General features: G+C 40.9%; 1 protein-coding gene across 2 annotated transcripts in view; it reads right to left on the bottom strand.

Moving 5' to 3' along the window:
* The window catches only part of NEK10 (NIMA related kinase 10), a gene marked incomplete at its 5' end in the record, with an annotated part of 174,384 nt that extends 163,426 nt beyond the window's left edge, over positions 1–10,958 (bottom strand). For both annotated transcript variants that reach the window (XM_080925891.1, XM_080925892.1), the window contains 4 exons: positions 4,606–4,704; positions 6,185–6,315; positions 10,572–10,632; positions 10,885–10,958. In XM_080925891.1, coding sequence (XP_080782017.1) covers positions 4,606–4,704; positions 6,185–6,315; positions 10,572–10,632; positions 10,885–10,958 — 365 coding nt within the window. The remainder of the gene's footprint in view (positions 1–4,605; positions 4,705–6,184; positions 6,316–10,571; positions 10,633–10,884) is intronic.
* Between the last annotated feature and the right edge of the window lie 3,182 nt (positions 10,959–14,140).

Genomic DNA, 14,140 nt, shown 5'->3' with positions numbered 1-14,140 from the left:
TCAAGTGGCAATGGCAAAAAACAACCAAGACCAGGTTCATTAGGGCAGGGTGCTATTTTGGGATGGCCAAGGGAGGCTCTCTGGAAAGATTAGCATCATGTGAGATGAGGACAGGAGGTTTGAAGACGCTGTGTCAGAACAGCAGGAAAGCTGCGGCTCAGGCCTGGGGTTGATGTAGAAAATGGCAGAGTGGGAAAAACAGGAGCTGTGGTCAGGCAGACAGCATAGGCAGAGCTTGAGGACCCACAGGATGGGGACGGGGTCTTTGGAAGTCTTTAACAGGAACATTCTAGAAGGCTTTAAGCAAAAGACTCACATGAGATGACTGAGATTGTGAAAGGATCCTTCCAGAAGCTATTCTTAGAACAAAGTAGGAGAAAAACCCCACAGGTAAAGCAGGGAACCCAGATAGCCTACCTCGGCCCCGCAGACCAGAAACGCTGGCAGCCAGGGTTTGCTCCATAGACGGTGCTAACAAAAGCTGAGATTTCCTTGTGGGTTGAGAGAAAACTTTAAGGTCCTGTTTTAGAAATGATATCTTTAAATACCAAAAGTAGGAAGAATCCTCCAATATGCATGTGAAACAGGAATGAAGTTACAGCAGGAAGCCACTTCAGAAGCCAGGCCAGCAGGGGACATGAGAATTAGACAGGTAAAGCCAGGCCTGGTGCCCAAGGCCTATAGCACCATAACCACAGCACTTGAGAAGCTGAGGTACGATCAGGAGTTCAAGGCTAACCTGAGCTACAAAATGAGGTCCTGGGAAAGGGAGAAAAGAAGAAAAGGAGAGGGAAGGGAGAGAAAGAAGGCAAAGGAGGGAAAGGAAGAGAGATGAACTTTTAGCTCTGAAGTGTGGCTCAGGAGATGGGACTATTATTCATCACCTGGCTCTCAATAGCTTATGTATAGATTGTAAACACATCTGTCACACACAGATATGATGATCCCAGCCAGGTTATGGCTGCTTTGGGTGGCGATCTGTTGACCAAGGACAAGTAGTCCTTCCCTGGGAAGGCAGAGGTATTCAGCTTCCTGCCTGTCAGGCTTCTCTGGCGTGAGAAGCCACAGCACACAGCAGAGAAAGCATATTTACCAAAGAGGAACTTTGCCCTGGTGCCACATCAAATTTATTACTTTCTCTCATGCAGAACTGCTTTGACCAGGATGGGTTATGGACTATAACTCCACTATTAAAGGTATACTCAAGAAACAAAGAAATCAGGGAATGCATAAGGTGCAGGAAAAAGTGCCAGCCCAGATTGCCTGGACCGTCTGAGTTTTAGCGCTCGTGTCTATCCATGGGAGCTTAAAGCCATAGTGAAATCCTCACTGCATCCTAACATCTAGCCCTGGCACTCTCTGATGAACCAGTGTGCCCAAGCAGAAGACCGAAGCATCAAGACAGGAAGTAGCTTTTACATCATGACCTGTGCTCTAGTGTCAATTTAGACAGCACCAGTCTCATCGTTAAATAAATACAGCATTGGTTCTCTTGGCTAGGGACATCCAGTACATTACATGGACATTTTTACAGTAATTTATTATTATCATTATTATTATTATTATTATTATTATTATTATTTTAGTTTTACAAACTTTATTGTTTAAAAAGTCAATTTCTAATGAGAGAGGGAGAATTATTCTTTGCCAGGGACAAGTCCCTCCATAAGGTTATCAATCCCATGTGGTCAGCCCTAAACACATGTACAAAAGAGCAACGTTAAATGGGCCCAGTAGGAAATAGTGCACATGCTTGTGGGTGTGGATGTAGGTGTGTGTGTACACTGTGTGTGTGTTCAAGTGTGTGTGTGTGTGTGTGTGTGTGTTTGTGACAATAAAAATCACAGAATAGGTCATGGACTAGAAAGGCAGTGTAGAGAAGAAAATGGGAAAAGGGCACAGGAAGAGTTGGGAAAGGAAGAAAGGGTGGGAATGATGTAAATACAGTACTTACGTGTAAAATTCTCAAAAATTTAAAGTTTAAATTTAAAAAAAAGATGGTCATGGGTTGGCCAGATCTATCTAGAGCACAAAGATCCCCCTGCTGTGTAGCTTAAGTATACTGTCCTAAGGATCTGCTACAGCCTCGTTTTCAAAGGGTCGCAAATTTGCAGAAAATACATAGGAGATCTGATGGAAAGTGACTGTAACAAGGATGGTAACTTGCATGCTTTGGGAAAAGTGATGCTTTTGGACAAATAGTCCACTAAAAGAGTTGGACAGGTCCCTTCTAGCTAAAACCAGAGTGCCTGGATTCTGCTCACCTCCACAATCATCTCAGGCAAGAGCAGCAGCTTGCTTCACTGTTCTAGTGTAATGACACCAGAAAGGGACCAGATAAATGAGATCATTTTAGAATAACACCAAATTTAGTAAACATACCAAAACAGATTTCCTTCTGATGTTCTTGACAGAATTTCTCTAAAGAAAATAGTCATATTATGTAGCCTGGCATCCTTTAAGTCATTTTGTCTTTCAGAGCATAAGGAGAGTCCTTTTTATATATTAGAATGACTTGCCATTTCTCCCAGTCTCCTCAAGCCTTAATATTCCAAGTGAACACTTGTAGGCTCGTCTTGTTGCCTTCTTTGATTGTCCATGTTACCATCCATCCCCAGTCTTGTGCATCAAATTCTACCAGTTCAAAACTACTGTCATTGACTTCATGAAATCTTCCACCTCCAGCCCCATTTCACAAGCTAACTGTATCCCATTGTAAAATAGAAGCCATATGTCAGCAAAATACAGAGCAACAGGAAGCAGGTGCATAAAAGAGCAATGTGGTGGGCCAGTTAGCAAAGATTCTGTCACTACTGTGACAACTGCTACTTCTCTGCACAACGGTGTGACAATGTGGTCTTAGATACCAGGCAGATGGAATGGAAATGCCATGACTTTATTTCTAATATCACACTCTACTACAGATGAATTGTGTCAGGATAGAAAGAGCTGTACATGGACACACATCCACAGCAGCCTGCCCTGTGACCTCACATCCAGGCAGTACTTCCTATCAGAGCTACCGTGAAAGACTTGCAGGCTTGCCCGAGCTGATTGCATTGACAAGTCTAGCTACCGAGCAGAGAATAACTATAGGTCAATATTAGGAAAAGAACCAACGAAGGAGGTGTCTGCACATGTGGATTGGAAGAGAGCACATCTGGAAGCGTGAAAGGGGAAAAAAAACACTGACAACTGGAAAGAAATAAAAAGCAGGATTAGGAACCATGTTCCAGAGTCAAAGCCAGTTCCCCATTCACTGTGGTTTCAGGATGAAATTGTCATTAAAGTATGTATAGATTGTCTGCAAGCAAAACTGGGCCAACATTTAAAGTTCCCACCCACCTTGCCCATCCAGGTTTTAGTTGACTGTAAATTATATATCTCTATTTTCTCATGTATTGGAATATGAGTAGTTATTTTGCTGAGAGAAAAAGGGACCACAGGTCAGTCATCTCAGTGTTTTCTCTTAGCTTCCTTTTCCCTGGTTGCCTCATCCCTTCTGGGCATATGGCAGATGCTCACCAGTTTGAGTAAGTTCAATCTATGCCTTCAATCCAACATTATCCCTGATGGTCACAGATGAAGGGGCTAAGGAGCCATACGAGAAAAGCTCTGAGATGTAATTATTCTAATAGGAGGAGATAGTTCTGCCATCTTAACAAATTCTATGAGGTGAAGAACAATGGATTCCTCAACACCCAGTTCATTCTTTATCCAACTCTGATTTCAGATCCGTAGCACCCAAGAATGATGTTGAAGGTTGGTCTTAAAACCCAGCATTCTAAGTTCCTTCTCATGCTCTGAAAGATTGGAACTTAGCATCATCTCCTAGAGCTCTTCCTGTTACCAGAAGGTAAGTCTGTCAGGTCAGTCATCCATCACAGGACAAGGGGCTCAGGCTAGAGGTACATGTTTATCATTTCTTTCTTTGAGTCCAGGATAAGAGAGCCTAGCTGGTTGGTCACTATGTCAACTGCAAAGGTATTGTCATGTTGTCCACAATGGTCACCAATGTCTTTCTTTCAGAAAGACTATACAATAAATATTCCTTGAGTAACCAAACCAAAATAAGTACAGGAAAGAAAACTCTGTCTTCTCAAGTCCTACCTGTCACTAAGCTCAACTAAATTCAAGGTCCAACAAGAGATCCCACTGAGAACACAGTGTCCGCCCATCTATCTCCTTTCACATAGCTTTTGCTTGACCTTTTACTTTTATATATTTTTAATTATTTTTTAATATTTGAGATTATAAAATAGTTATGTTGTGTTGCCTTCTGTTTTCTCCATCCACAACCCTCCCAAATACCACCATACCCAACTTTCCCATCTTTGAAATGTGCTGCTTCTTTTTCTTTAATTGTCTTGTGTGTGTTGTGTATGTGCTATATATACACAGTTATATATAGTAACAATTAAAGAAAATAAGGCATACATGTGAGTATATTATATGTACATAATCATAAATATTAGAATATTTGTATTCCTAAATACTGCAGCCACCCTATGTTCCATGAGCAGGCTGCTTCAAAGCACATTCTCCACACATGATTTGTGAAATACACTATTCTTGGGTAGACATCTGTCATTTGGGTAGTCTTACCTGCATATGAGTCTGTTTCTCACCAGAGCTGTAAAGATCTCCTGAAATAACTGATGCTGTGGATGTTTGCTGAAATTCCTTTCATTCTTGTAGTTTATACTAAGATTAAAACACAGAAAAACAATTTATAAGAAACAATTTATAATTTATTTGGGCTAACAAAATTACCAATAAAAAAAAGACCGTCTATATGAGACAAAACATTGACAATCTTAATATCAACATATTAGTAAGGGCACACAACTACTGTTAAATAGAAACTCAAATGCAACAATAAAGTTGATAAATAAAGATTACCCTCAAGAGCTAAAGAAAGAACCAACTTCACAAAGTCATCCTCTGAACTCTACATGTGCACTGTGGCACATAATATTTTATCCATGTACACGAACAAACATACACACACACACACACACACACACACACACACACACACACACAGACATCCACGTACACATACACACACACACACAATGTAAAAAAATGGTTAATTTTAATATCAAGGCCAAATGAGTAAAATGACATGAATGGCACCTCAAAGGTAAGTTCTATGATGTGTGTCATGTAAACATCTGCCTTTGTGGATGTTTGCATATCATTCAGTCATACATCCTTATAGGGCCATGTGAGGCCTGTAATTGTTTCTCATATAAGACCACTGGCAAACTGAATATGTAACAAGACATTTTTGGTGTTTACAAGTTAAAAATATGAACCCATGAAATGTCATATGACTTTAAAAACTGTTTTTAAGTTCATAAAATGTGAAAGAAACAAGCTAAGCCAAACAAATAAATGATCATTCCAGAATGTTTATGCTGATACTTCATGACTTTCACTGTTTACATGGTACTTACTGGAAAATGACCTGAACATATTGTGACACTGAGCCAGCTCCCAGGAAGGGAATGGCCCACAAGAATGTCTGCTTCTAGAATGTCTACACAGCGACAGAAAGAAACAGAGACAAACACTCTTTGGTAAAGCCAACATATTGTCCATGCAATTGAGAAACTTGGATTTTTAAACTACCATTATATATATATATATATATATATATATATATATATATATATATATATATATATATATATATATATATATATATATATATATATATCATGTGTTGTGTGTGTGTGTGTGTGTGTGTTGAACTCAGACTATAAAGGTTGATGGCAAGCTTCTTGCCCATATTGCCAGCCTAATTAACATCTTATTTAGCTACCATATCTGCTCACAGCAACAGATTCTTTTGTGACTTTTTACCACTAGAAAGATGAAGACACAGCAAAAGCCAAGGCCAAGCTTGGGGCTGACCTACTCAGGTCAACATCTGGGATCCTCTTCCTCAATTGACAACTGTTAACCTTCATGTCAGCAAGGGGTCCTGAACTCCATAGGTTGACCTATGTCTACCTATTTATCCTGGTTTTTTGGGCTTCCCTCTGACCCTAGGAACACTTTACATGCTAACTAAAATTACTAAACTAAGAATATCCAGACCTCAAATGTTCACTTCTGTAATAAATTTAATTAAGTAAATGTGAATAGGCTACTGACAGCAAAGGCAATTTCTTACCTAAAATTTTCAAGTTCAACTGCTTCTGTGGATTCATGCCATTGACCACGAGCTCTATATGCCCCTGTCTTGATGGTGGGCTCAGACTTTGTCATGTTATTTTGGGCACTGTCAAAGTTAATGGCTGGAAGCTACAGAAATGGAAACAGAGAGTTCATGACCATGACGGTTCATTCAGTACCTGATAAGACAAGTCACAGAATGGGAGAGGTGGAGTGGGGGCCAAAGGACTGAGAGTTTTCCAATCATTGAGATGACAGCATTGTAAATTGTGGGGGGGGTCCTCTTGCTTGGGCTTTCTTCGTCAAACGATACCACCTGCTGCAGCTCACTATGACATATGTTCAATCTGTCTCACATTGACAGGAGCAAGAACCTGTGTATTTTTAGCCAGTGATATTCTCTGGGATAAGGTTTGGAATGACCCTGGCCAGCAGAGATTTTTAAGTTTTTCATGTGCTTCACACACAGAGATGGAGAGTTTCTGAATCCAATAGCACACACTGCCCAGAACAGAGTGTTGCTTTGTACTTTCAGCTATGGACATATTGTTCACCAAGAGTTCAGTTACAGGAACAGGAAAATACCCATCATTATTGTTCAGTTTGAGCAATGACACTTAAGACACTGATTTAAAATGTCTGCATGTGCTCAGAACACCTAAAGACCATCTGTGCTGCTGCCGTTAAGATCAGCCTGGTCGAGACACACACACCAATAGTTGCCTGAGAGAACCCTAAGCTTCATCTTTTGTTACCACGTGAAACTGGGTATAACATGGGGGAAAATGCCTCATCGTTTCCAAAGTGTGAATGCAAGACATCCTACAATCAATTATTAAGCATGTAGTAAGCAAAGCACAATAAAGAAACTATTTTTTGAGTAAATTATTTCATTGTAGAGAAATTTATATAAGATCATGCTTTCCTTATATAAAGGTGATTTTTCTTATTTTCTGTAAGGCTGTCAATAGAGAAATTAATTACGGTGGTGTAATTGCCCCCAAGATGTTTCCTTATCTTCAAGCCACAGTGGAATTTTCAAAATAGTGACAGGAAACATTCAATTCTATAAAACTACCTTTGTGTATCAGTTCAGTCACTCAGTCTACACTCTTCATGAACAAGGAGCCAAAAGAACATAAGCAGACAATGTATGGGGATGAAATGGCTTCCATAGCAGATTCTGTAGGTTTAATGCATTGTTAGCTGGCACCGTGACCTGGGAAAACATATTTAATCTGTGTGCACACCGTCTCCATGGCATTACAATAGAAACCAGAATAACAGTGTATAGCTCTGGTTATGAGATTTAAGTGAGTTACTGTTTATATAGCACTCGCCATGGTGCAGAAACAATTTAAAAGCTCTCTTGTGAGCCTTGTAATCACTACCATACATTTTCTAGGTGTCATTACAAATTAGATGATCTTCAAATGTAGGCTTATAACTCAAAAAGACATTAGACATAAATAAACCTTTTTTTTTTTTTTTTTTAAAAAGAAGAGGGTGTTTCTCTTTAAGAAAAAGAAGAGAAAAGAAAGAAGGTAGCAAGCACAGAGCAAAAATGTCTAAGCCACTCAACAGGGAGGGAGGGTCAGGAATCGATACAGCCTCAGCCATGCCCATCTTGAGCAGGCAGATAGTCAGTGCAAGAATCAGCTCAGAGAGACACAATGGCAAACTGTATTTGATAGCAGTATTTGCAAAGACCAGGTACTTGATAACAAGAACCATGATACCACCAGCTCCCTCTGATGGAAAAGCAAGCTTTGTCCAGAACCCCTAGCAGTTTCCCTACTCGCCACCCTCATGCCCAATGCCCCAGCTCCGCTGTGTCAGAGGAGCCCATAGCTCTTGATTTCAGGCCAGGGCATAGGCAAAGCCTGCTCAGACCTTCCCAGCAGAGTGGACCCTGCTCACTGCACTTACTGTAGTCCAGTCCACTGTCTAGCCTGCACACAACCCGTCACCTTGAATTCAGCCACCCGAAGGCTGAATCACATCTGTCTGTTCTTATGCTCCTTGTGCATGGAAACCAACATGTGGCAGCTATTGAATTGTGAAGCTGTCAGATGAATGCTCCCGTTGTCCCCAGCCAATTCTTCCCTCCAGCGGACCGGCTGGGATGAGTTCACCCAGTTCACACACCTGCTGAAGACATAGCACACTGGATATGACCAAGGGCTTTGTAGTGCAGGACAGAAGGGACTTGCACATGGGCTTGAGAAACATTCTACAGAGTCGGTGCCCAGGGTTTGTTGTGGCAGAAAGTGAAAGGAGAGACAGTAACCGTGGACCAAGGTCTGCCAGGCAGCAGGAATTCCACAGAAACCAGCTCTGATGGGACAGTTCTGCAAGTCCACCGGGGCAATGAGCAGAGGCAAAGAACACAGCACAACTCAACAATGACAGGCTGGCTCCTTGGAGAATCAAAGGACATTCACGTCTCAGGAATCTGCCCAAACACACTGGTGCCTTATGTTTTTTCCTAGAACTTCTAGTAGTTGGTCATCACACCCCTTTTACAAATAAAAACCAAACAAACAAAACATAAAAAAATAGGTTTGACACAACATAATTCTAGGAAGTGGACCTCAATCATGACTGTCCCTTCTCCAATGGACCATTGTAAATCTAAGAAGCAAGTGTGGGCCTATTTGTGTATGCTGTTGGGGGTTTCTTGTGTAGCTCTCCCAGCCCTTGTTTTCCATTTTATGTCTGGCTCTGGTTTTAATTTATGATAAACTTCCATACACTGTACATCCTTATATGTTCCTTACATTCTCACTCAAACACGTGAGGCACAAGGCAATTCCTGAGTTGTCTGTCCATCTAGAACCCCACATCCGTATCTACATTGTTTCAGAAATGTCTGTCCACCTAGAACCCTCACATCCGTATCTACATTGTTTCAGAAAAGGGGAGCAGAGCTCAAGGACACGTTTGCTATCAGGATGACAGATGCAGGAACTTCCACAACAGAATTAGGCATAGAATTTGAGAAGCTCAGGAACCAACCTCCAAGTGAGGCCAGTTACCACACGCTCCCATACAGCTCTCTGCTTTCCAAATAATTCAAGCATTTTAAATATATATTATTTATATGTAAAGATTTAGCAAAATAATATGAACTTGTCAGACAAATGATTGAGAATTCTGAGTTCGCTAAAAGAAGGGAAATCATTAAATTAACTTTAGTCAGTCTACCAGGTAGTAACAAGGGAGTGGTATAATGGAGGGGAATGAGATCTAGTCTACATGAACTTCCACACAGAAAACTTTAAGCCTCAGCCAAATCCAGAAACACTGTAGGCATTTCTTTACTTGGCCAGGCCTGGAGTTGTTCATGCTCATGGTGACCCAAATCCAGGTCACAGTTCAACTTAGAAAAAACTAACTCCAAACATGCAGAACAGATTAATGGTGAATCAAAAGATAAGTCAGTTGCTGCCAGTAAAAGGATCTGATCTGGGCCTGAGAAACATGGCAGCCCTCACAAGAATGATTTCTAGGAGAAAAAGCAAGAACAAGGAGTTTGAAGTGTTGTGGTTACACTGGAGGATGTGCATAGTGGCGAATGGGATCTAAGACAGAACAGAGGTGAGGTACCTTCTAGAATAAGCAGAGAAAAGGAGACCTCAGGAATCTCATAGCATAAAAGACACAGAGAAACCGACCCTGGGAACTCTTAAAAAACTTTAAAAGTATAATATCGAAGACTCCAGAGACAGGAGACCAGGATTTGAACCCACCCCTGCTACTGACCAGTCTGCAATGCTGCATGAGAGTCTGCTGCTGTTCTGAGGGATACCTAGGTTGTTTCCCAAACCCCTAGACCTCTACTCTCATGCCTTCCCAAAGTCTTCTAGAAGCAAAACTAAAATGGCAGGTTTAGAAATAAACCCAGAGTTCCATTCTTTTCTTGACTATTAAAAACATTTAAAAAAATGCCACCACATAACTAGCCAAAACCTCACCACCCCCCACTTTGGGTGGGGTGCAATTTGAGAAGGATTATGGGGTGTATTCTATGAAGCACAAGAATGGGAAGGAGGCACAGAGAGGAGGAAGATGTGGTAGACTGTTCTTCAGAGAATGAATTTCCCCGAAGCTCTGAAAGGTGATCATTGGCATTTGCTGACAGAACTGTCTGTTTACACACTGAGGAATTTGAGTCCTGATGGTTGGAGCACACAGCAACAGGCAGAGAGACAAAAAGGCTGGGTGCCAACCAAGTCTTGACCCTGTCTGACCCAGGTGGGAGCAGTAGCCAGAGGAAGCGAGGGCAACACTGGACAAACAAAGAGTGCACACAAGGAGGTGAAGTGGACGCTTGCAGAAACATGTGGTGTTTATTCACACACCATATCCTTTGATAACACTACCTGCTGTTTGCTTGACTGAACGTTCAACAGGCACCGAAGTCTTTTAAGATCTGAATAGTCTCTAGAAGAAAGAACAGCACAATGTCAACCCACAAAAGGATCCAAGTAAGCAAGGACACATTAATACTGATGGTACAGCTACTTGAAAGCCTGTCTCTGCAGATCAAGTTATGCCTGTCAAACATTTCTTTCCAAACTCTAGAAAGGTCTCAGTGTTTGGGTAAACACTGCAATCCGGGAGACAAATTCTCTCAAAAGCACTAAACCCACTCAATGCCACTGCCCCCGTGGATGGCTGCAGACACTCCCTCACCTTGTGATGGTCCCTTGTTGCTTCTTATCAGCTGCTTTCTCTGTGCTCTTCACTTTTGTGTCTTGATCAGGCATTGTAAAACATCAACACCTCAGAATTAACATCGCATTCCTTGTGAAGTAAACAGAAACAACCTTCAGTTGGGTTATATAATCCAAAGTATTCTTGTTTAAGACCAACAAAATTCATCCATGATGTCTCTTCAAACATATAAAATTAATCATTGCAATTATTAGATTAATTGGTACTGAATATTTACTTCCAAAGGAATCTATTGGATCGATTTAGGGCATGTCTTCAGCCTATATCTCTGGCATGGGCTTGACTTAAATATTCTGACCAAGTTCTCACAAACTTTATTCTATATTTACAAACTATGTCTATTAACAAATACTTGATGCTCAATTAACAGTAATTTTATGGAACTTTAGTTGTCTTCCTCCATAACTATTCTTAATTATACATTATGGACTAGAGGATTCCTCTAGAAAGCCAAACCCACTTACAAGTAATCAGTGATGATGTTGTCATACTTTCAAACTTCTTTATGAATTTTTTCTTTTTCTTTCTCTCTTTCTTACTCTCTTTTTGTTATTATCTTTCTTTTAATGACAAGGTCTCACTAGAGATCCCTGACTGTCCTGGAGCTCATTATTTAGATGAGGATGGCTTAAACTCATGGTAATTCTGCTGCCTCCTCCTTTCCAGCACCAAGATTACAGGTGTATGTGAGCATGTTCAGCTTCCAGAATTACTTTTTATTTTTAAAGATCCTATTTTCCTTGATAGATTTTTTTTGCATGTGTGTGTTTCTATACCTACCTTAACTGTGTGCACTACATGTGTTCAAGTGCCTGTGGAGGTAGAGGCCAGAAGGCTTCAAATTATCCCCAAACTGAAGTTACAAGCAGTGTGAGTCCCCTGGGAACTAAGAATTGAACCAGGGTCCTTTGCAAGATCAGCCAGTGCTCTGAGTCACCAAGCCATCTCTCCAGCTCCCTTCTAGAATTCTAAAAGTATGAACGCTGCTTTCTGAACGATACATGTGGGCAGCACTTAGTAGGACGAAGGCCATAAGACTTAGCATGGCAGAGAGGTAGCCGGCGTGGAAACACAGCTCCATAAGCATCTCAACACTCAAATTCAGTTAGTCTTACCACAATTACTTTCCTTGGTGTTATTTTTAATCCTACTTCTTCTTACTCAAAAGCTTTGGGTTCATCAATACACAGTTATTGATTGACTTGATTTGCCTTTTTCTCTTAATTGACTTCAATTCTCATTTTTACAAAAGAAACAGAAAGCTGAAGATATTGCATGGCTTTCTGCTTCTGTTACAAAGCACCTAGCATAAACAACATGCATGATGAAAGATTACGGCTCACAGTTACCAAGGTTTCAGTACATCATGAAGCCAAACATCATGGCAGTGAAGCTTCTGAGAAGCAAATCACAACTTGATAGACAGGAGCCAGAGAGAGAAAGAAGTAGAAATCAAGAATCAAATATAGCCTTCAAAGTCAAGTCCCCTACCTGTGACTTTTTTTCTTCCTAGGCCTCACCTCCTAAGCTGTAGACCAATTAACATTCTGTGCCCTGCCCCACCCCCCAGACTTATAGCCATCTCTGAATGCAAAAGTAATTTAAGCCTTCTCTGAGTATCTTCTGACCCTAACATTTCCTTGAAAACTGCATAGCCAAGATCTCTTCTGAAATTAAAAGCCAACTAGCACCTGTGAGCCTCTATAAATTATAAAGAGGGTTAGTCCAAAGACACAATGGTACAAAAAAGACATCCTCATTCCAAATGGAATCATATAAGACTAGCAAAGAAATGTTGAAACCCAGCAGAGCAGACACTAAATTTTGTAGCTCCATGTCTAGTGCACAGAGTATATGAGCTCCAAGAAGCCTACAGGCCTTGCTATTTGCACCCCACATAAACCTTTCTGGGGTTGACTGCATTCTCTACTTGCCATCTTTCTCAATGGACATTTTATGTTCCTGCCATTTCTGCCACCCTTTGATCTCCACTGCAACACAGGCTTCCACGTCTCAGGGGCTGACCGGAGAGGCTCCACTATGGCCTTTGATTGCCTGGCTTCCCAGGCTTCCCTTTGCAGCCTAGCTGACCTTATGTGCATATCTGCAAAAAAAAACCCAGCACCTCATAAATGACATCACCACAAACAACGAAAAAGCCTGCCAACAGCTAGGCCACACTGGACTTCAGTCACATTGACCTCTTTCAGTACCTTGGCAACTGAGAATGATAAAATGAATCCTGTGACAACCTTAGACCTGCCCATAGATGTTCTTTTCTCTTTAGCTTTGCACTTATAGCTTGTACATAGGGTCTTGCCAGATCTTGGGGGATGCTCATGTCACCATGCCTTTGGCACCAGTGCAAAGTAACTGGAATTATTTTCCTGCTGTATTCTCTTCAGGAGACAGGCCTTCCCTTCCTGAACTCCAAACTTCCCCAATGAGTTTCTGTAATTCTAAGTTTTTTAGGTCTTTCAAATCTACGTGCTGTTCTCAATTCTCATTGTAAACTTGTCTCTGTGTTTCTGTCAATACCTGTGCCAACATAAATGTTGGGGTAATTGTGATTCCTCTACCAGGTTAATTAGTCGATACCATTTTTAATTTTATTTTATATTTGTATTTGTATGTGTAGAGAAAAATATGCACATGAATATGGAGGTGTCAGAGAAGGCCAGAGAATCCATGGAGCTGGAATTGGAGGTGGATATGAGCTACTAGCCATGGGTGTTGGACACCAAACTCAAGTCCTCTACAATTATCATTAAGTGTTCTTTACAGCTTAGCTATCTCCACAGCCCAAACTATCACATGTTACCTCATTCTTTCCAAAAGGTATAAGGACACAGACCAACTGTAGGCAATAATCTTTAGCCTAGTTCCCAATAGAACCAATGTTTCTATTGGAGCCTCATACTACTGCCTTTCCTATCTACACTGCTGTCAGCATTTTCAGATACTTCCAGAATAATTTTATGGCTTCTCTAGTCCAAATCTATAAAACTTTCAAACTCCCCCCAAAAATTAATAACTACAAATCAAGAGTTTTAAAAAAACTCACATGATAAGGCTTAGACACAGCAACAACTTGTGTCAGTTGTGATTTTATTGCTGTAAAGAGTCATCGTGACTACTTATAGAGAAAAATATAATTGAGGCTGTATTACACTTTCAGTGGTTTAGTCCATTATCATCATGACAAGAAGCATGG

The sequence above is a fragment of the Micromys minutus genome (assembly GCF_963924665.1).
Source record: "Micromys minutus genome assembly, chromosome: 12".
Classification (NCBI taxonomy): domain Eukaryota; kingdom Metazoa; phylum Chordata; class Mammalia; order Rodentia; family Muridae; genus Micromys; species Micromys minutus.
Note: the sequence above shows the minus strand (reverse complement) of the source record. Positions and strands in the feature narration are given on the sequence as shown.